The sequence below is a fragment of the Heteronotia binoei genome, chromosome 12 (genome assembly GCF_032191835.1).
Source record: "Heteronotia binoei isolate CCM8104 ecotype False Entrance Well chromosome 12, APGP_CSIRO_Hbin_v1, whole genome shotgun sequence".
Lineage (NCBI taxonomy): Eukaryota > Metazoa > Chordata > Lepidosauria > Squamata > Gekkonidae > Heteronotia > Heteronotia binoei.
In genome coordinates this window covers 8,599,005-8,621,778 of record NC_083234.1, presented here as the reverse complement: position 1 = coordinate 8,621,778, position 22,774 = coordinate 8,599,005, and the positions used below count along the sequence as shown (strand labels likewise).

The 22,774-nt window shown below is 48.7% G+C and overlaps 1 protein-coding gene across 1 annotated transcript in view; it reads left to right on the top strand.

The window, feature by feature from the left end:
- HOATZ (HOATZ cilia and flagella associated protein) overlaps positions 1-21,828 on the top strand; it is a 30,050-nt gene extending 8,222 nt beyond the window's left edge. The window contains exons 4-6 of the mRNA XM_060251672.1: positions 9,829-9,888; positions 11,741-11,790; positions 21,475-21,828. Of these exons, the coding sequence (XP_060107655.1) occupies positions 9,829-9,888; positions 11,741-11,790; positions 21,475-21,535 (171 nt within the window). The 3' untranslated portion in view covers positions 21,536-21,828. The remainder of the gene's footprint in view (positions 1-9,828; positions 9,889-11,740; positions 11,791-21,474) is intronic.
- The last annotated feature ends 946 nt before the right edge of the window (positions 21,829-22,774 follow it).

Sequence of the window (22,774 nt, the reverse complement as noted above, 5' to 3'; positions counted from 1 at the left end):
GAGACGAAGAAGAAGATGATATTGGATTTATATCCCGCCCTCCACTCCGAAGAGTCTCAGAGCGGCTCACAATCTCCTTTCCCTTCCTCCCCCACAACAGACACCCTGTGAGGTAGATGAAGATATTGGATTTATATCCCGCCCTCCACTCCGAAGAGTCTCAGAGCGGCTCACAATCTCCTTTCCCTTCCTCCCCCACAACAGACACCCTGTGAGGTAGATGAAGATATTGGATTTATATCCCGCCCTCCACTCCGAAGAGTCTCAGAGCGGCTCACAATCTCCTTTCCCTTCCTCCCCCACAACAGACACCCTGTGAGGTAGATGAAGATATTGGATTTATATCCCGCCCTCCACTCCGAAGAGTCTCAGAGCGGCTCACAATCTCCTTTCCCTTCCTCCCCCACAACAGACACCCTGTGAGGTAGATGAAGATATTGGATTTATATCCCGCCCTCCACTCCGAAGAGTCTCAGAGCGGCTCACAATCTCCTTTCCCTTTCTCCCCCACAACAGACACCCTGTGAGGTAGATGAAGATATTGGATTTATATCCCGCCCTCCACGCCGAAGAGTCTCAGAGCGGCTCACAATCTCCTTTACCTTCCTCCCCCACAACAGACACCCTGTGAGGTGGGTGGGACTGGAGAGGACTCTCACAGCAGCTGCCATTTCAAGGACAACCTCTGCCAGAGCTATGGCTGACCCAAGGCCATTCCAGCAGGTGCAAGTGGAGGAGTGGGGAATCAAACCTGGTTCTCCCAGATAAGAGTCCGCACACTTAACCACTACACCAAACTGGCTCTCACAAGGACAGCTCTGCCAGAGCTATGGCTGATGCAAGGCCATTCCAGCAGGTGCAAGTGGAGGAGTGGGGAATCAAACCCGGTTCTCCCAGATAAGAGTCCGCACACTTAACCACTGCACCAAACTGGCTAGAAGGACTGTTGGTTTGATCCAGCAGGGCTCTTCAATCAATCAATCATTTTATTTATATCCCACCCTCCCTGCCGAAACAGGCTCAGGGCGGCTAACAACATCAAATCAAATACAGTAAATTATACAATAAATATTTAAAAGCAATAGCTAGTTTAACAGTTTAATTAAAATTCTAAATTAATAAAATTAACATTCTGGTGCTATTTCAACAGATGGTGAAAGTCACTTAGGCAAGTCCCTCTATCTTTTTAATCGGTGAAGGCCATCCCAAAGAGGATGGTCTTGCAGGCCCTGGAAACTGTTCAAAGTCCCGCAGGGCCCGCACTTCTTCCGGGAGCTGGTTCCATAGGTGTGGGGCTACAATAGAGAAGGCCCGTATGCGAGTGCTCTGTAATTTTGCCTCCTTCGGCCCAGGGATAGTCAGCAGGTTCTTCCCTGCTGACCTCAGTGGTCTCTGGGGTTCATATGGGGAAAGACGGTCCCTCAGGTAGGCAGGTCCTCGGTCATATAGGGCTTTAAAGGTAATAACCAGCACTTTGTTACTAATCCAGTATGTAACCGGCAACCAGTGCAGTCCGCGCAGCCCTGGCTGTATGTGTTCCCATTTTGGGAGCCCCAATAACAGCCTAGCCGCCGCGTTCTGCACCAGCTGCAGCTTCCGGGTTCGGCACAGAGGCAGCCCCATGTAGAGGGCATTACAGTAATCCAATCTCGAGGTGACCGTTGCATGAATCACTGTTGCTAGGTCCCGACGTTCCCGGAAGGGGGCCAACTGCCTTGCCCGCCTAAGGTGAAAAAAGGCTGACTTAGCAGTGGCTGCTATCTGGGCCTCCATTGATAATGAAGGCTCCAGTAGAGCTCCCAAGCTCTTGACCCCTCCCCAAAGCACCCCGACCCACGCAAAGGACTTCTGTCTTCGCTGGATTCAGCTTCAACCCACTCAGCCTTAGCCAAGTTGCCATGGCCTGCAGTGCCAGGTCCAAATTCCCTGGGACGCAGTCAGGCCGGCCATCCATTAACAGATAGAGCTGGGTGACATCTGCATATTGGTGATACCCAAGCCCATGCCTCTGGGCAATCTGGGCAAGGGGGCGCATATAGATATTAAATAGCATCGATGAGAGAACTGCTCCCTGAGGCACCCCACAATCTAGTGTGCGCCTCTGGGACAGCTCACCCCCGATTGCCACCCTTTGTCCCTGACCCTCGAGGAAGGAGGAGAGCCATTGTAGGGCCGACCCCCTAACCCCAACATCGGCGAGGCAGCGGGTCAGTAGCTGATGGTCGACCGTGTCGAACGCAGCCGACAGATCTAACAGCATCAGCACCGCCACACCACCTCAATCCAGATGCCGCTGGAGGTCATCTGCCAAGGCGACCAGCACTGTCTCCGTCCCGTGACCTGGACGAAAGCCAGACTGGCGAGGGTCTAGGATGGAAGCGTCATCCAGAAAACCCTGCAACTGCAACGCCACTGCCCTCTCGATAATTTTACCTAAAAATGGTAAATTAGAGACCGGTCGGTAATTTGCCAATTCAGCCGGATCTGCTGTACTTTTTTTCAGGAGGGGGCGGACCATAGCCTCTTTCAAGGGTGTTGGAAAACGCCCCTCCAGGAGGGATCTATTTATGATGTCCCGTAGAGGACATCTAAGCTCCCTCAGGCAAGATTTAATTAGCCAAGAGGGGCACGGCTCCAGATTGCAAGTTGTTGGGCGTGCAGAGGAGAGAATTCCGTCAACTTCCTCCAGGCTGAGTGGGCCGAAGTGGTCCAGAACTGAACCAGAAGACAGGCACGGAGCCTTCAGTTCATGTACTGTATCCAATGTGATGGGCAAGTCCTGGTGGAGCGACGTGATTTTGTCTGCAAAAAATTTCGCAAAAGCCTCACAGCCTATTTCTAATTCTCTAACATTTGGTCTGCCTTGAGGCAGTGTGGTTAAATGTCCAATTATTCTAAACAATTGTGCCGGGCGCGAATTTGCAGACGCAATCCTGGCCGCGAAGTAATCTTTCTTCGCGGCCTTGACTGCCATCTCATAAGACCTCATAAACGTTCTACAGGAAGTTTTCGTCGCTTCGTCACGAGTGCGCCGCCACTGCCTCTCTAGTCGTCTGAGCCCTCGTTTCGGCTGACGTAGCTCCAAGGTATACCATGGGGCCAGCCTCACACAAGGGCGCAGAGGGCGTCGGTGTGCGATCTCGTTGATCGCCCTGGATAGCCGATCTTGCCAGGCATCAACCAGGATGTCAAGGGAATCGCCAGGGGGCCAGGGATCCTGTAGAGCCATTTGGAACCATTCTGGGTCCATCAGGCTCCGCGGGCTGATGTTCTTCTGATGTTCTTATCAGGGGAAGGCCTTGGCCTCTGTGCCCTGTCATGGGATCTCCATAGTGACTGATTGGCCACTGTGTGAGACAGGATCCTGCATTAGATGGCTCTTCTGAGGTTCTTAGCAGCTAGCGGAAATCCAGATGTGGCTCCTAGGCCAAAAAAAATATATTGCCCACCCTAATCTACAGGAATTGTACAAAACCGTGGCCAGTCTGGCAGAGCCTCCCTTAACGGAGGACAAGATGGATGACGGAACCGCGGAGGAGCCCCTGCCAAAAGGATTCAGGATGCGAAGCTACCCGTCTGCTCCAGAAGCATCACTGATGTCAGTTCTGGGCTCACCAGGGCCATCTCATTTATGGCCCTGCAGCCTATATAACGGGAAATCAACCCCAGCCATGTGACCCTGGATGCGGAAACACCACATTGGCCCTTTGCTAATTAGCTCTCGTGGTGCACTGTAGATCCAAGCATCTTGGCATCCTTGTGCCCTGCCGCACCCGTTTCTCATTAAGCTGATTAATAGGAAGGAAGGAAGTGGTGCTCTCTTGCTCAGTCGAGTCAAACTCTGATATTGCGCTAATTGCTAGCCTGGAATTAGAGCTCAGTTTAGTGAAATTTTAGACATTTCTTTTCTTTTATTAAAAAAAAAAAACCAAAATGCTTTCTGTTTCGGGCTCGGGAAAGGAGCCAGCTTGGAGATGTCTTCAAGAGGGGCTCAGAAGTGCTGAGGCTTGCAGCTGCCGCCTTGCAAGCCAGCGTTCTTCCTCCCTGCAATTAATAACCGTATAATGGATTTAATCCCGTAGCATCCATTAGCGCTATCTCATGGAAATCAAATTAGTGGGGGGAAGGGGCCCCGGTTCGCTGGTTATTCTGAGATTGTGTTTAAATAAATTCTGCAGCAGAGGCGAAATAGGCATTATGCGCCTTTGCACGGCGTGTGGTCGGCTGCAAGCCTGGTGCATTTCAGCTAGAAAACCATTGGCTGGAATCACCACTGGATAGAATCATAGGATGTGTTAAGCAGATCCACCTCAACGGCCATTGTGATTTATTTATTTATTTATTCCGGGATTTATATCCCGCCCTTCCCACAAGTGGCTCAGGGCGGCTTACAACAAACAGTAAAACAATAAAATCGGAACAAAGTAATTACATTTGAAATCAAGCATTTAAAAACCTAAAAACCTTAAAATTATTTAGCATTAAAACTATACAGTCCATCAGTGACTATTAGAGGTCCATCAGTGGCTATTTGCCGCAGCGTATTGTTGGAACTCTCTGGGGCAGTGATGCTCTGTATTCTTGGTGCTTGGGTGGGGGGGACAACAGTGGGAGGGCTTCTAGTGTCCTGGCCCCACTGATGGACCTCCTGATGGTGCCTGGGTATTTTGGCTCCTGTGTGACACAGAGTGTTGGACTGGTTGGCCTGATCCAACAGGGCTCCTCTTATGTTCTTATGTGACACAGAGTGTTGGGCTGGATGGGCCATTGGCCTGTTCCAACATGGCTTCTCTTATGTTCTTATGTGACACAGAGCGTTGGACTTGATGGGCCACTGGCCTGATCCAACAGGGCTTCTCTTATGTTCTTATGTGACACAGAGTGTTGGACTGGGTGGGCCATTGGCCTGATCCAACATGGCTCCTCTTATGTTCTTATGTGACACAGAGTGTTGGACTGGATGGGCCATTGGCCTGATCCAACATGGCTTCTCTGATCTTATGTGACACAGAGTGTTGGACTGGATGGGCCATTGGCCTGATCCAACATGGCTTCTCTGATGTTCTTATGTGACACAGAGTGTTGGACTGGATGGGCCATTGGCCTGATCCAACATGGCTCCTCTTATGTTCTTATGTGATACAGAGTGTTGGACTGGATGGGCCATTGGCCTGATCCAACATGGCTTCTTTTATGTTCTTACGTGACACAGAGTGTTGGACTGGATGGGCCATTGGCCTGCTCCAACATGGCTTCTCTTATGTTCTTATTGCAATGCCTTCCTTTCCACCTGTGGGTGCGTATAAAGGGCTGGCAAGTCACAACCAGCTTATGCGACCCCAGTAAGGGGCTTCCAAGGCAACTGAGAATCAGAGGTGATTTGCCATCGCCTGCCTCTGCAGAGCCTTCCTTGGTGGTCTCCCTTCCAAGTACCAGCCCTGCTTAGCTTCCAGCTTATGGCAACTCCAGCGAGGGACTTCCGAGGCAAGGGAGAAGAAGAAGTGGTTTGCCATTGCCTTCCTCTGCAGAGCCTCTCTTGGGGGTCTCCCTTTCAAGTACCAGCCCTGCTTAGCTTCCAACATGGTGACCCAGCGAGGGACTTCCAAGGCAAGGGAGAAGCAGAGGGGGTTTACTGTTGCCTTCCTCTTCAGAGCCTTCTTTGTTGGTCTCTCATCCAAGCACTGACCCTGCGTAGCTTCCAAGTTATGGTGACCCCAGCAAGGGACTTTCAAGGCAAGTGAGAAGCAGAGGTGGTCCGTCATTGCCTTCCCCTGCAGAGCCTTTCTTGGTGGTCTCCCTCCTAAGCACTGACCCTGCTTAGCTTCCAGCTTATGGCCACCCCAGCAAGGGGCTTCCAAGGCAAGGGAGAAGCAGAGGGGTTTTTCCGTGGCCCTCCTCTGCAGAGCCTTCCTTGGTATCTTCTTTCCAAGGACTGGCCCTGGTAAGCTTTTGAGATTTGGTGAAATCAGGCTATTCCATGCCGTCTTGGCCTCCCACCTTTTCACATGGCTCTGTGTAACGTTCTTATATAGCGCATATCAGGGGTGGCCAAACTTGCTTAACGTAAAAGCCACATAGAATAAACATCAGATGTTCAAGAGCCGCAAGGCACGGACGTCTGATGTTTGAGAGCTGCAAGGCGGAAGGAAGGAAGGATGGGGGAGGGAAGGAGTGGTGGAAAGAAAGCAACTTTAATTTTAAATACATTCCCCAAGCTGCCAGCTGGACTGGAGATATGTGTGAAAGGGCCACATGTGGTTCCTAAGCCACAGTTTGGCCACCCCTGGTGTACAGTATATGAACATCCACAATATCTGTATCTTATAAGCCTTGAGTAAAGCACAAAAGAGAAGCAGTGGAAGAGAAACGTGCTAAATTCCCTGTTAATATCCTGTTCCATGTAAGGACGGGGGTGTCTTGACAACAGTACATTTTGTTACTGGCTGAAGGGTTTATGAAACTTGATTTTGCTGACACAGCATCGCAAGAATGAGTTCGTTTCCCTTTTTTCTTGCTCTTGAGAGTTTTCCAAGCTGTTCTGTCCAAGTAACTCCCAGAAGCAAAAAAAAAAAACCAAAAAAAGGGTAGAATTCTGGATCTCTGCAGTCTTTCCTTCTTTTGAAACAAGGAGCACAGCTCTCCGTAGGATGCGGCAGCTCTCCAGGAGAAATCAAGATTCCATTTTGTCTCATTCTTGCAGAGAACCAAGACCTCGCAGCCAAAATCTTCTGCTTTTTCTTTTTTTTTGGCTGGGGACCTGTAGCTGCCAACACCGTTTTAAAAGGAGAATGCAGCCTGTTAAAAACTGCTGTGAGGGTCCTGTCCAAATGGACCCTCACAGCAGTTTACCACCCCCCCACCCCCCGCAAATAAGTCCAAGTAGTCAGCCGTGTTGGTCTGAATTAGTGGAACAAAATAGGAGTCAAGTGGCACCTTTAAGACCAACGTAAGTTTTATTTAGAACGTAAGCTTTCGTGTGCTCCAAGCACACCATCAGACGAGGAATCCGGTACAGTAAGCAAAGCCACACAAAGCGCACGAAAGCTTACGTTCTAAATAAAACTTAAGTCGGTCTTAAAAGTGCAACTTGACTCCTATTTTGTCCCCCCCCCCCCGAAATAAATTTGTTTTATTGAAACACAATAGAAATTACAATGAAGGGCGCAAGCATACAATAATAAATAAAATCCATCAAAAAAAAGAATGTCCACCAAAAACACAATTCGTCAAATACATTTGGATTTTCATTTTGTTCAGTCAGAGATCCCAAAAAACCACTTCAAAATTTAATCTGGGAGCATGAGATTCTACAGCAGAGAGACTTATCAGTGACCTTAGCCATTATGTATAGACTCCATAACTTTTTGTACCAAAGGTCAATGTGTGGACTGGATTGAGTTTTCCGTTGTGTAGCTATCACACTTTTTGCAGCATATTGGAACAAGTAGGAGAGACCCTTGAAGAGCCCCGTGGCGCAGAGTGGTAAAGCTGCAGTACTGCAGTCTGAGCTCCCTGCTCATGACCTGAGTTCGATCCCAGCAGAAGCTGGGTTCAGGTAGCCAGCTCCAGGTTGACTCGGCCTTCCATCCTTCTGAGGTAGGTAAAATGAGTACCCAGTTTCCTGGGGGGGAAGTGTAGATGACTGGGGAAGGCAATGGCAAACCACCCGGTAAAAAGTCTGCCATGAAAACATTGTGAAAGCAACATCACCCCAGAGTCGGAAATGACTGGTGCTTGCACAGGGGACTACCTTTACCTTTTTTTAGGAGAGGCCCTTACAGCAGTTTTTAAATGGCAATGCTCTCCTCTAAAATGGTGTTGGCGCCAGTTTGACCTGTGGCTAACATAATGTTTGGCTCTTAGGGCTGGGTCGCTTTCAGGGCCGGTGCGTTCACCTTCAGTGATGCTCTAATGCTCATTCTCTCAACTAGGTCAGGAGAAAAGAGGACGTATATTTGTTTAATCAGAGGCCCCTAGCCGCCTTGAGCCTGTGGGCCCCTTTGGAATTCTGATACAGAGCAGTTGGCACAACCACAAAATGGCTGCCAAAAGAGGTGGAGCCACACACACGTGGGAGGCTCGAGTGCATAGGATATGAAGAGTTGTTGTTTTTTTAAAAAAAATACGCTGGGAAAGAGGATGGTGAAAGAGAACAAAACCAACACAGTGGTGGCAGCTTCTGCCGAAACAGTGTTATTTTAATCTGCTCAGCCAATCAGATCTCCAGTGGTTAATCAGAAGCTCTGCTGGGTAACCCTGCTTGACCCACTTTCTAAAAACTCCTGGCGGGCCCCAGGAAAAGTGTTAGTGGGTACCATGCTCCCCACGGGCACTACGTTGGAGACCCCTGGTTTAAATAAATCAATATGAAATTGATAAGCGAGACCGTGCTAGAGTGTTCAAAACACTTTAAATGTGCATTATTGTGCAGTTCTTACCACAGTGCTGTAGGGTCAAGTTTCAAAGCAGAGAGACTTGACTGGTGCCAACTTGTGACTTAAGAACATAAGAGAAGTCATGTTGGATCAGGCCAATGGCCCATCCAGTCCAACACTCTGTGTCTCTCAGTGGCCAAAAAAACCCAGGTGCCATCAGGAGGTCCATAAGAATATAAGAGAAGCCATGTTGGATCAGGCCAATGGCCCATCCAGTCCAACACTTTGTTTTGTGACACACAGTGGCCAAAAAACCCAGGTGCCATCAGGAGGTCCATCAGTAGGGCCAGGACACTAGAAGCCCTCCCACTGTTGCCCCTCCCAAGCACCAAGAATACAGAGCATCACTTGCCCCAGACAGAGAGTTCCAACAATGCACTGTAGCTAATAGCCACTGATGGACCTCTGCTCCAGATGTTGATCCAATCCCCTTTTGAAGCTGGCCATGCCTGTAGCCGCCACCACCTCCTGTGGCAGTGAATTCCACATGTTGATCACCCTTTGGATGAAGAAGGACTTCCTTTTATCCATTCTCACGCAACTGCTCAGCAATTTCATTTAGTGCCCACGAATTCTCGTGTTGTGAGAAAGGGAGAAAAGGACTTCTTTCTCTACCTTCTCTACCAGCTATAAGTAGCTCTGCTCACTGTGCCTGATTCCTCATCTGAAGAAGTGTTCATGCACACACGAAAGCTTACAATCTGAATAAAACGTTTGTTGATCTTAAAGGTGCACCTTGACTCCAGGTTCGAATCCTCCTTCTGCCAAGGAAGCTTGCTGGGTGACCTTAGGACAGTCACACTTTCAGTCTAGTCTACATCACAGGGTTGCTGTGCGGAAGAAATAGAATAAATGAGAATGATGTCAGCTGCTTTGGGTCTCAACTGGACAGAGAGACAGATGAAGTAAATAGACAGCCAGCCAAAGACAGTAGACGGGGACCGTCTTGGCTTGGCATTGGAAATATAGGCAAAAGGGAGACATGCAAAACACACCAGAGGTTATCATGTATGTGAAATAAACCTGCATCCAAGTAATTTTGTAAACCTCAGTCATGCCACCCCTCAGTCAACATTTTTAATCTGCCCAGCCAATCAGTTTAACCAACCAAGTTTAATGTGCCCAGCCAACTTCTTAGCAATGGAGAGATTCAGACGGTGGCCTTCTTGTCTTTAGCTGCTGGGCCACACCAGCCCTTAGGGACCGGTGGAGTGCAGGGGAGTGGAAAGGGGAGAGGGATCACCCATGGCCGTTTCACTCAAAGATCAACACGCTCAGGAACATAAGCGAAGCACAGCTGCTTCCTCGCCATGCAGCTGGATCAAATGTTTTCCTGGAAGGGTCCACTGATGCCTTTCCCAGCGCTTCACCACTGCCTGCTCTTTTCTTGTAGGCCAAGCGGAGAGAAGAAATCCTGACTTTACTGAGGAAACAAAGGGAAGAGAGGATCATGGTAAGATGGAGCGTGCCCGTTTTCCTAATGCGCCTCTTGTCTTGAGGAAACTCTTCTGACGGGAGGGGGAGGCCACAGACCATAAAAACTGGGACCAGCTGCCTGGAGTTACATCTGTGGTCGGGGACCAGAGTACCACCTTCTCCTGTATAACCAGCCTATGAGCTGAGATGATCTCCAGTCACTTTGTGCAGAAGTTAGACCGGTGACTGCACCTGGCGCAAGGCCCCCGTTATGGCAGTCCACCTGGCACCTGTCTTTCCAGGAAAAAAGAAGGGAGGAAACCTCTGCAATAGAAAAAGGAGAGATGTGCAGAGTTCAAGTCAATTGTTTGTTTAGCGTACAAAATTTATCTTTAATTTACTCGGGCGCATGTTTATTTCACATACATGATAACCTCTGGTGCGTTTCGCACGTCTCCCTTTTGCCTGTATTTCCAGTACTGAGCCAAGACGGTCCCAGTCTTCTGTCTTTGGCTTTCTTCTCTATTTACTTTATTTAAACACTGTGGGCGTTTTCACACAGGGCTTACCCCGGAGCGACATCCCTCTTCGCTGCGCAGCGTCTGCGCGGATTTCGCACCAACTGCTCCGCAGAACCCGGAAGAGCCGCGGCTTTTGCGTCGCAAATGTAAAGTTGGTTTTTGGCGGTTTACATTTGCGACGCAAAAACTGTGGCACTATGCGGCTCTTCCGGGTTCTGCGGCGCAGTTGGTGCGAAATCCGCGCAGACGCTGCGCGGTGAAGAGGGACTTCGCTCCGGGGTAAGCCCTGTGCGAAAACGCCCTGTCTTTCTGCCCAGTGGGGACTCAGAGCAGCTGACACCATTCTCATCTATTCTGTTTCTTCCTCACAACAACCTTGTGATGTAGGCTAGGCTGCAAGCGTGACTGTCCCAAGGTCACCCAGCAAGCTTCCTCGGCAGAATTAGGATTCGAACCTGGATCTCCCAGATCCTAGTCTCCTAACCGCTACGCTACGCTGGCTAGTTATTCTTCAAACAGGGAATGAGTTTTTCTTTTTTTCCTTTCGTTTTGCGAGATGCTCTTTTACCTGCCGCGTTCTTGCTTGGTTTTTAGTCCTACCCGCTGCCCCGTTTCAGATTTATCCCTGTAGCTGTTCAAGATGCTTCACAATCATAGTCCTTAAATGCATATGCAGAGAGGTGATAGAGTAGGAGTTGAAATGCATAAATGCAAGAGGCAATGCGTCCTTTCTTGGAATCCGGCATAGCCCTGGTAGGGTAAGGTAGAGAAGGCTACTTTGGAAGCCACAGATACCAAGACAAGATGCGGCAGAAGAAGAGTGTTAAATTCAGGCCCAGTAGCACTGTAGAGATCCTCACAAGATGTTTGGGATATAAGGTTTCAAGAGTCGCAGCTAAAAACCAAGCAAGAACGCGGCAGGTAAAAGAGCATCTCGCAAAACGAAAGGAAAAAAGAAAAACTCATTCCCTGTTTGAAGAATAACTAGCCAGCGTAGCGTAGCGGTTAGGAGACTAGGATCTGGGAGATCCAGGTTCGAATCCTAACTCTGCCAAGGAAGCTTGCTGGGTGACCTTGGGACAGCTCGAGCTTTGACTCTTGAAAGTTTACACCCCAAAGATCTTTCGTGTCTCTAAGGTGCTACGGAACAATTCTGGCTCTTCTCCTGCCGACCAACATGGTTACCTTCCCGGGGGGGAGTGAGAGCTCTGTCTGCAGGGGTAGGGAACGTTGGCTCTCCCGATGTTTTTGCCTACAACTCCCATCAGCCCCAGCCAGCATGATGGGGCTGATGGGAGTTGTAGGCAAAAAACATCGGGAGAGCCAACGTTCCCTACCCCTAAGGCAACCTGTTCCCTTCTTTTGCAGAAGGAGGCCGTGTCTCAGCCATACAGACCAAAGACCAAAGTCGAAGAAAGGTAATGGATTTCACCGAGTTGACAGCTTTATTCCTTGTTTCAGCCGTCATGTAAACCTATCAGTTTTATCCTTTTGAAGATTTGGAAGCTTTCCAGCATTTCCTTGCATCTAGAGCACTGTGGTGCGTTCCAGGCTACTGGAAGTTAAAGACGAAACCGTCGTCTCGCCCAGTGATACTCACCCGATCAGCAGGAAATGGGCCAAACAGGAGGAGCTGCACGATCACCCTAGGGGAAAAAACAAGGCTGTGTATACATTTACAGGAATTTCTGACCATAAGAGTTCCTGGTGATCCCTAGAGCTGCCTGGAAGGGATAGCCCCAAGCAGGGGTCATTTTGTAGAAAAAGAGGTGCTGGAGCTCATTAGCACAACTCATTTGCATGTGCCACACACTCCTGACATCACCAGAAGGTGACCTAAATTATATCAGCTCAGCATCTACCTGAAAATGCTTCTTGAATTATAATTGTCACAATAAAACCTTACTCCCCTCATACTTTTTCAATGACTTTCTCCTATGTGGCCACGAGGAAGATTTCCATCTGTCTGCTTGATATGTTTGAGTTATTTTCCCATTTTTTGAGGGGGGGGGAGGAATATTAGAAAGTTTGTCAGATCATAGAGTTCAGCAAGATAGATAGATAGATAGATAAATTTATTGTCATTGTTCTCAACAAAAAGAGAGCAACGAAATGAGGTGCTCTTCCACAAAACACACCAACACATCAAACACACATATTCATATTCATACCATTTAAATACATCTAAAACCATTTAAACCATTTAAACCATTTAAATACATCTAAAACAGATAAACATTCATAAAACCATTTAAATATATCTAAAACAGATAATCCTTCATAACCCTGCATTTAGCCTAACCACAGCACTTGGATAGAAACTGTCCTTAAATCTGTTTGTCCTAGCCTTCAACACTCTATATCGTCTACCTGACGGTAAGATCTCAAATATCCAAACCTGGGGGTTTGAACAATGGAACCTGGAAGCAAGTATATTTGAGAGGGGGTGGGGACAAAGAATTTAGAGGTTCTGGAGCTCCACTCCTGTGAGCTGCTGCCCAAAATGAGGTCTGGATCTAGGATTCACTGGAAAATATATGGTTAAAGAGCTTCTGGTTTGACCATAGAATTTCTGGTGATTCCTAGAGCTACCTTTTGACACTTCCGGGTAGCTCTAGGAATCACCAGGAACTCTGTGGTCAGAACTTCCTATAAATAAATGAGGCCTTATTTTTATTTTTCTCCTGGGACTCTTCCGCCTCCAATAGCCTTCCCACCAGTTGCTGGGCACTGCTTGGAAACCCTACACTAGAGGCTCCCAGGCTGCTAAGAGGGTATCACCGAGGGGCACCACCTTCAGCTGCAATCCCCATGTTAATAATTTCACTAAATCTAGTTCATTGTTTCACGTTCTGTGTGTGTGTGTGGGGAGCGGGGGGATGTCTCTGGCTTGCCCCCAGCTACAAGGGGTCAGAGTTGGCCTCCAGCCTGACTTGTGGGGGTGCTGAGTGGCTTCCTCTCTGGCTGTGAAGCATGGCCTCCTGAGCGATCCACCCACTGTTCTTTTTTCCTTTTTGCAACGGAGCATCTGTAAAAACATCCTGTCTTGGCCCCTGTCGTTCAAGCAGCAGAGAAGATCCTAATCGGCAGCCTGCGCAGAGGCCCCGGTTGAAGGTCACGTCGCTGTCCACGGCGGACGCCAGCAAAACATGGCTGACGTCGGCGCTCTGTCGTGTCTGTCGGACAGCAGCAGCGGCATGTCATTCTCCGGCGAACGGTTTCCCTCAGAACGCAAAACACAGCTTGGAGTTTATCACCCTGATCTTGCAGCTGAAAAACTCTCGTTTTTTTTTAAGAGAGAAAGGAGGGAAGACGGCTTTGTGGCAAAAAGAAGCGCTTTCCTTATTTTTTCTGCACATGATAAAACAGGCACGGAAGCTATTAACAGTGGGCGTTATGATGTCTGTCAGCAGGCCTTAAATTGAGCAACAGGAGGAAGGAGCCGCGAAGCCTTGTGACTTTGAAAGCCTTAAAAAAAAGAGAGAGAGAAAAACCTTCCTTTCTGGAAAAGCTGACCTGGTATCTCACTCTCCTTAACTCAGCAATTCCTTCTCTTTTTTAATGTGTTAATTGACAGCATTTTTCTCAGGCATGACAACTTATGACCCGCAAGGAGGCGGAATTCTGACCTAGCTTGTTAACATTATTAAAAGCTGTTTTTAAAATGTTGGCATACTTCCTGCTCTCCCTTAGCATATGGAAACGTCTAGGCACATCTGTTTATGTAGGAGACTCACAATCGGGCGACCTGATCCATGGCTGGAGAACGGGTGTAGCTTTCACTCCCCCCCCCCCCAAAATTTGTGGTTTCCTGCTTCTGAGAAGTGCTGTGATATGATGACACTTTCAATACCGATTCTTTGCCTCTGGGGTCTTTTTCCTGCTTCCCTAACCTGGCTTCCCTGTCAATATTTAACATTAGATGGAGAGAGAGATCTGTTCCTTAGCAGAGTAGTGATTTCCCAGACGCGGGGTTGGAAACACATCGCAAGATGTTTGTCAGTGTGTTCAGGTGGAAGAAGATTCTAGCTGGGATACAAAAGAACTCCTGGGGGGGCGGGGTAGATCCTCTTTATGGTTTGAGATCTGCATGGGGGTAGCGCTGCCAACTCGTTGTTGGGAAATTCCTGGAGATCTGGGGGTGAAACCTGAGGAAGCAGACTCGGGGAGGGAACCGACTTTAATGGAGTATAATGAATTGGGAACTACCAGAAGTGCAAGCTGGGTTTCAGAGAGGTAGAGGAACTTGAGATCAAATTGCCGACATTCGCTGGATTATGGAGAAAGCATGGGAGTACCAGAAAAACATCTATTTCTGCTTCATTGACTACGCTAAAGCCTTTGACTGTGTGAATCACAACACTGTGGCAAGTTCTTAAAGAGATGGGAGTACCAGACCACCTCACATGTCTCCTGAGAAACCTGTATAAGGGTCAAGAAGCAGCTGTCAGAACGGGATATGGAACAACTGATTGGTTTAGACTAGGCAAAGGAGTTCGACAAGGATGCATATTGTCACCCTGCTTATTTAATTTATATGCAGAGTACATATAATGCGGAATGCCAGCCTGGATGAAGCAGAAGCCAGAATTAAGATTGCCAGGGAAAACAACAACCTCAGAAATGCAGACGACACCACTCTAATGGCAGAAAATGTAGAGGACCTAAAGAACCTCTTGTTGAGGGTGAAAGAGGAGAGCACAAAAGCAGGCTTGAAACTCAACATCAAAAAAACTAAGATCATGGCATCTGGTCCCATCACAACTTGGCAAATAGAAGGGGAAGACATTAAAGTATCGAGAGACTTCACATTTCTGGGATCCAAGATCACTGCAGATGGTGACTGTAGCCATGAAACTAAAAGACGTTTGCTCCTTGAGAGGATAGCTATAGCAAACCTGGGCAATATAATAAAAAGTAGAGATATTACCCTGCCAACAAAAGTCCGTATAGTCAAAGCGATGGTATTCCCAGTAGGAATGTCTGGCTGTGAGAGTTGGACCATCATGAAGGCCGAGTGCAGAAGAATAGATGCTTTTGAGCTGTGGTGCTGGAGAAGACTCTTGAGAGAAGATCAAATCAGTCAGTGCTAAGGAAAATCAACTACAATCAAGATCGTTAGATCTGTTCAAGACCCCCGGGCGAAAGGACGCCCGTCTGACCACTACAAGGGCAAGAGCCTTCTCCGTGGCTGCGCCTGCCCTCTGGAATGCCCTCCTGGAGGAGACCGGGGTCCTGCGGGATTTATCACAATTCCGCAGGGCCTATAAGACATATCTGTTCAGGCAGGCTTTTCATAACTAAATGGAGGTGCTTTTAACATTTATAGGGGGGGGTGTACTATCTACCCCACAATATCATCACAAATTAATTCAAAACAGAACGCCACCTGAACTGTATTTAAACTGTTTTAATATTTTAATGTTTTAATAATGTTTTATTGTTATCATGTGAATCTGTCATCAAATTGTGACCGTTGTTAGCCGCCCTGAGCCCGTCTGGGGAGGGCGGGATATAAGCGCAATAAATAGATAAATAAATAATAACTCTGTTCCCTAGAAGGTCAGATGCTGAAGCTCAAATACTTTGACCACCAAATGAGAAGGGAGCACTCACTGGAGAAGATCCTGATGCCGGGAAAGACAGAAGACAAAAGAAGAAAAAGGAAAGGAAAGGTCCCCTGTGCAAGCACCAGTCGTTTCTGACTCTGGGATGACATTGGTTTCATGTTTTCACGGCAGACTTTTTACGGGGTGGTTTGCCATTGCCTTCCCCAGTCATCTACACTTTCCCCCCAGCAAGCTGGGTACTCATTTTACCGACCTCAGAAGGATGGAAGGCTGAGTCAACCTCGAGCCGGCTACCTGAAAACCCAGCTTCCGCCAGGGATTGAACTCAGGTCGTGAGCAGAGCTTAGGACTGCAATACTGCAGCTTTAACACGCTGCGCCATGGGGCTCTTGACAAAAGAAGGGGATGGCAAAAGATGAGATGGCCGGACAGCGTTACTGATATAACCAACATGAATTTGAGTGGGCTTCAGAGGATGGTGGAAGACAGGACCTGGAGTGACTTGTTCCATGTGGTTGCAAAGAGTTGGACTCAACTGTGCGACTGAACAACAACAAAAAATGCCATAGAGTCTGCTATCGAAAGAAGCTCTTTTCTCCAGAGGCACCGATCTCTGTTCTCTGGAGATCAGATGTGATTCCAGGAGATCTCCAGGCCCCACCTGGAGGTTACAACAATACAACCCGGAGATCCATGGGAAAGTTGCAACACTAAAGAAATGAACCGTGGACAATTAACAAATGACAATCATCCATATCAATTCACATTAATATATTCCTAAGGATAATATTTAAAGTGGCAGCATGGAATTCATAAATCGCAAGTAGAACTTCCAGTATATAGATCACAACATGAAAAGCATATCCAAATGACCACTCCTGGCCCCACGGATGGACCTCCTGATGGCGCCTGGGTACTTTGGCCACTGTGTGACAGAGTGTTGGACTGGAGGGGCCATTGGCCTGGTCCAAGATGGCTTCGCTTCTGTCCTTAACACTAGACTTAGATGGGCTTAAGTATCTTTCCTGCTCCAGTTTCCCAGCAGCAGCCCCTAGTATAATAAAAAGGGGCTTTTTCAGTTGTTGTTTTTTAAATTGGCAATAGAATATTGTTATACCAATCTGTGTATCAGGATCTCTCAATGCCCAGCTTTCAGTTCTTTAAAAAGCAAGCTTCTAGTCCATAGGTGGCCAGACTGTGGCTCTTTCACGTACATCGTGTGGCTCTCGAAGCCCCCCGCCCCCCCGCCCCATCGGCCAGCTTGGAGAAGGCATTTGGACTCTTTAAATCATTTCTCCAAGCCAAGCCAGCCGGCGGCTCCGAGAATGCATAAAGTTGCTTTCTTTCCACCTCTCTCTTCCCTCCCCTCCATCTCTTTGCCTGTCTGCCTGCCTTCTGGCTCTCAAACATCTGATGTTCACGTCTCGTGGCTCTTGAACACCTAACGTATATTCTGTGGCTTTTACGCTAAGCAAGTTTGGCCACCACCCCCCCCCCCCCCTTCTAGTCCTTTGCATCTCGAGGGAGAACCGGACCTCGTCTTCCGTGACAGTGCCGCGATTATCCCTGCGCTGACGGCGTCCTCCTCTTTGTCCGTTCTTCCTCCTCTGGCTGGTCGTGCCCCACCTGGGCTCAGCTGCATCCTTGGGCTAAATATAGCAAAGGCTGAACAGTTCGTTTCCTGCGGAGCTCTTCCGGTTCCCTGCACCGCTCATGGAAATGGCCTCTGGCAGCAAGGAAACCAGTTCAAGTGCATCGTCGCCTTGGGAAGCTTTGGGCCGCTGGGACGAAGGCCTCCTTCCTGATAGCGCCGCTTGGGGCTGAGTGAGCCCGTGGTTTCCGCGAGTGCAGAAGTTCCTTCGCTCTTCCCATCTGTCTTGCACGACTGCTGAGCTGCCCAGAAAATTCTGAATCCTTTGAATCCAGACATGATAGAGGTTTAGAAAAGTATGCATGGGGTGAAGAGAGCTGACAAAGAACATAACATAAGAACATAAGAGAAGCCATGATATATCAGGCCAGTGGCCCATCCAGTCCAACACTCTGTGTCTCACAATGGCCAAAAAAACCAGCTGCCATCAGGAGGTCCACCAGTGGGGCCAGGACACTAGAAGCCCTCCCACTGTGCCCCCCCAGGACCAAAAAGACAGAGTATCACTGCCCCAGACATAAGAGAAGCCATGTTGGATCAGGCCAATGGTCCATCCAGTCCAACACTCTGTGGCACAGAGTGGCCGAAAAACCAGGCACCATCAGGAGGTCCACCGGTGGGGCCAGGACACTAGAAGCCCTCACACCGTTGCCCCCTACCAAGCATCAAGAATACAGAGCATCACTGCCCCAGACATAAGAACATAAGAGAAGCTATGTTGGATCAGGCCAATGGTCCATCCAGTCCAACACTCTGCGTCACTCAGTGGCCAAAAAACCAGATGCCATCAGGAGGTCCACCAGTGGGGCCAGGACACTAGAAACCCTCTCACTGTGCCCCCCCCCCCAGGACCAAAAAGACAGAGTATCACTGCCCCAGACATAAGAGAAGCCATGTTGGATCAGGCCAATGGCCCATCCAGTCCCACACTCTGTGTCATACAGTGGCCGAAAAACCAGGCACCATCAGGAGGTCCACCGGTGGGGCCAGGACACTAGAAGCCCTCCCACTGTTGCCCCCTCCCAAGCACCAAGAATACAGAGCATCTCTGCCTCAGACAGAGAGTTCCATCAATACGCTGTGGACCTCTGTGCCAGATGTTTACCCCCTCTTGAGAAATGTTTCTCCCTCTCCCCTAAGACTAGAACTCGAGGGCATCCAATAAAGCTGACGGGCAGTAGGTTCAGGAAGGACAAAAGGAAATACTACTTCACACCGAGTGATTAAAAGGTGGGATTCGTTGCCAGAGGATGTCGTGAGGGCAGCAGGAATGGACAGCTTTAAAAGGGGATGAGATAGAATCATGGAGGATAAGTCTGTCGATGGCTACTAGCCATGGTGGCTGAGGAAAACCTCCACACTCGAAGGCACTAAACCTGAATCCCAGAGCCCGGAGGCAACATCAGGAAAGGCTTTGGCCACTGTGGGGGAGGCTGGATGGTGGGCTAGATGTACTACTGGTCCGATCCAGCAGGGCTCTTCGGATGTTCTTATGAAAGCCTCAGCCTCTATGTCGTGCTGCTGGCCTTCCAGAGGAACTGGTTGGCCCCCATGCGAGACAGGAGGCTGGACTAGATGACCCCCCAGTCTGATTCAGCAGGGCTCTTCTGATGTTCTATTCGGTAGCCCTAAATCTCTAAAACAGTTCCTAATCATTTTCTGTGGGAGTTTATCTAGAATCCCCTCGTGCTCCCCCCTCCCTCAACTGTACCTGGTATTCAGAGGATTTGTCTTCTCTGTCTGCTTAATAAGAACATAAGAGAAGCCATGTTGGATCAGGCCAATGGCCCATCCAGTCCAACACTCTGAGTCACATAAGAACATCAGAGAAGCCATGTTGGATCAGGCCAATGGCCCATCCAGTTCAACACTCTGTGTCACATAAGAACATCAGAGAAGCCATGTTGGATCAGGCCAATGGCCCATCCAGTCCAACACTCTGTGTTACACAGTGGCCAAAAAAAAAAGGAGGTTCACAAGTGGGGCTAGAAGCCCTTCCACTTCCACCCCCACCCCCCCAAACACCAAGAATACAGAGCATCACTGCCCCAGACAGTTCCAATAATATGCTGTGGCTAATAGCCACTGATGGACCTCTGCTCCATATTTTTATCCAAACCCCTCTTGAAGCTGGCTATGCTCGTAGCCTCCACCACCTCTTGTGGCAGTGAATTCCACGTGTTAATTACCCTTTGGGTGAAGAAGTACTTCCTTTTATCTGTTCTAAACTTACTGCTCAGCAATCTCATTGAGTGCCACGAGTTCTTGTATTGCATTTTTTTTTTTTAAAAATAGCAGCTATCCTGTGGTCATATCCAGCTTTACTCTGAATTACAGGGCCAAACGACACGGTTGGGTTTTTAACAAGTTGAGTCTGGCTTTTAAAACTTAAAGAGCCCAGAGGGGCCCAGAACTCCCCTGCCATGGAGCAACAGCTCCTGCACACACACACACTGCCATTTTCCCATGCAGACACAGTGCCGGGGGATGTATTTCCAGTATTTGCTCCTCTGTGTGAAATATTCTGTGCAAATGGTAGGGATGGAAAGTACTATCAAGTCACAGCCAACTCCAACTTTAGTGGAGGGACAGTGGCTCAATGGTAGGGCATCTGCTTGGTAAGCAGAAGGTCCCAGGTTCAATCCCTGGCATCTCCAACTCAAAAGGGTCCAGGCAAGTAGGTGTGAAAAACCTCAGCTTGAGACCCTGGAGAGCTGCTGCCTGTCTGAGTAGACAAGACTGACTTTGATGGACCCAGGGTCTGATTCAGTAGAAGGCAGCTTCATATGTTCATATTAGGGGAGGGACGGTGGCTCAGTGGTAGAGCATCTGCTTGGTAAACAGAAGGTCCCAGGTTCAACCCCCGGCATCTCCAACTAAAAACGGTCCAGGCAAGTAGGCATGAAAAACCTCAGCTGGAGACCCTGGAGAGCAGCTGCTAGTCTGAGTAGGCAATACTGACGGACCCAGGGGGGGTCTGATTCAGTAGAAGGCAGCTTCATATGTTCATATATGTTGGGGAGGGACAGTGGCTCAGTGGTAGAGCATCTGCTTGGTAAGCAGAAGGTCCCAGGTTCAGTCTCCAGCATCTCCAACTCAAAAGGGTCCAGGCAAGTAAACCTCAGCTTGAGACCCTGGAGAGCTGCTGCCTGTCTGAGTAGACAATGCAGACTTTGATGGACCGAGGGGGGCCTGATTCAGTAGAAGGCAGCTTCACGTGTTTGTATGTTCCAGTGACCCCCGCTGTGGGGTTTTCAAGGCAAGGGATGTTCAGAGGTGGTTCCCCATTGCCTGCCTCTGTGTAGCCACCCTGGACTTCCTTGGAGGTTTCCCATCCAGCGCCGACCTGGTTTAGTTTCCAAGTTCTGATGAGAGCAGGCTAGGCTGAGCCATTCAGGTTAGGGCAGTCTGTGCACGCGGACCCCGTTAAAAACCTGAAATGTGTAGTTACGTATTCAGGTCTTACTGAAGCCAGTCCCCCATCTGGAGTATGGGAACGATACCAGGTCCATTGCTGGGATAAGGGACACCGGCTAAGCACTTTGAACGGGGCTTTTTTTTTTTTGTAGCAGGAACTCCTTTGCCTATTAGGCCACACCCCCCTGATGGAGCCAGGCTTCCCAAGAGCTTACAGGGTCCTTCTGTATGTTCTTGGAGGATTGGCTACATCAGAGGCACGTCGCCTAATAGGCAAAGGAGTTCCTGCTACAAAAAAAGTAGCAGGAACTCCTTTGCCTACTTTGAACACTGAAAGCGCCAAACAAACATTCGGAATCCTGCGTAGCCTGTTTCCCAGCTGACTGTGCTGAAATCGGTAGAATTGAACGAGCATTCGCAGCCACTCAACAGCTATCTTCTATGCGCTTTCTGTTGTTTTCCAGCAAGTTAAAGGTACCAGAATCCAATTTGGAAGATCAAGAAATGGTCAAAGCGTTGATTTGAACGGTTTCATCGAAGCGAGCAACTTGGAGAGAGAAGCGCTCGTCCCTTCCCTTCAGGAGTCCAAGTCTTTGGCTCTTTGGACATCTAGGCCTTGTTCATGTCCTGCCAAACTCTCACCATAGACGACTTCAGAGTGCTGTAAGAGTTAAGAGCGCTCCAGCAGAAGCTAATGGAGGTTTCGCTTCAGATGACAGGCTTCTTGGTCTATGGAGTCTAAGGAAGCCTAGTGAGACATTGTGTAGTAATTCAGTTTAACTGATTTTGAAATACAGATCTTAATTGAAAACCAAAAAGTGGCATCACTGGTGATGTTTTAGGCTTTGTGGCTGGTGGTATCTGAGGGACCGTCATCTCCCGTTTGTTTCTACTCAGGAGTAAAGATCACAGCCAGAGAACCTCCTGACTGTTCTGCCAATCAAATTAGCTTATCTGGAGGGTACACAGGAGATGGCCCTTTCAGTGGCAGCCCCTTGATCATAGAAAAGCCTCTCCAGGGAGGTGTCACTGACCCTCTCACTTTCCAACTTTAGAAGAAGAAGACTGTAGATTTATACCCCCCCCCCCCTTCTCTCTGAATCAGAGACTCAGAGCGGCTTAAAATCTCCCATATCTTCTCCCCCCATAACAGACCCCCCCCTGTGAGGTGGGTGAGGCTGAGAGGGCTCTCCCAGAAGCTTCCCTTTCAAGGACAACTCCTGTCAGAGCTATGGCTGACCCAAGGCCATTCCAACAGCTGCAAGTGGAGGAGTGGGGAATCAAGCCCGGTTCTCCCAGATAAGACACTTAAGAAGAAGAAGAATTGCAGATTTATACCCCGCCCTTCTCTCTGAATCAGAGACTCAGAGCGGCTTACAATCTCCTTTATCTTCTTCCCCCACAACAGGCACCCTGTGAGGTGGGTGGGGCTGAGAGGGCTCTCACAGCAGCTGCCCTTTCAAGGACAACCTCTGCCAGAGCTAATGGCTGACCCAAGGCCATTCCAGCAGGTGCAAGTGGAGGAGTGGGGAATCAAACCAGGTTCTTCCAGATAAGAGTCCGCACACTTCACCACTACACCAAACTGGCTTTAGGAGGCAGCTGAAGATAGTTTTATTTAGGACCTCATTCGGTTAATATACCAGCAGTCCTAAACCGTGATTTTGCATTTTTTATAATTGATTTGATGCATTTCATTTGATATATCTCATGCATATTGTAAGTTGCTGAGCTCTGTAAGGAAGAAAGGTAGCTAATTACAAA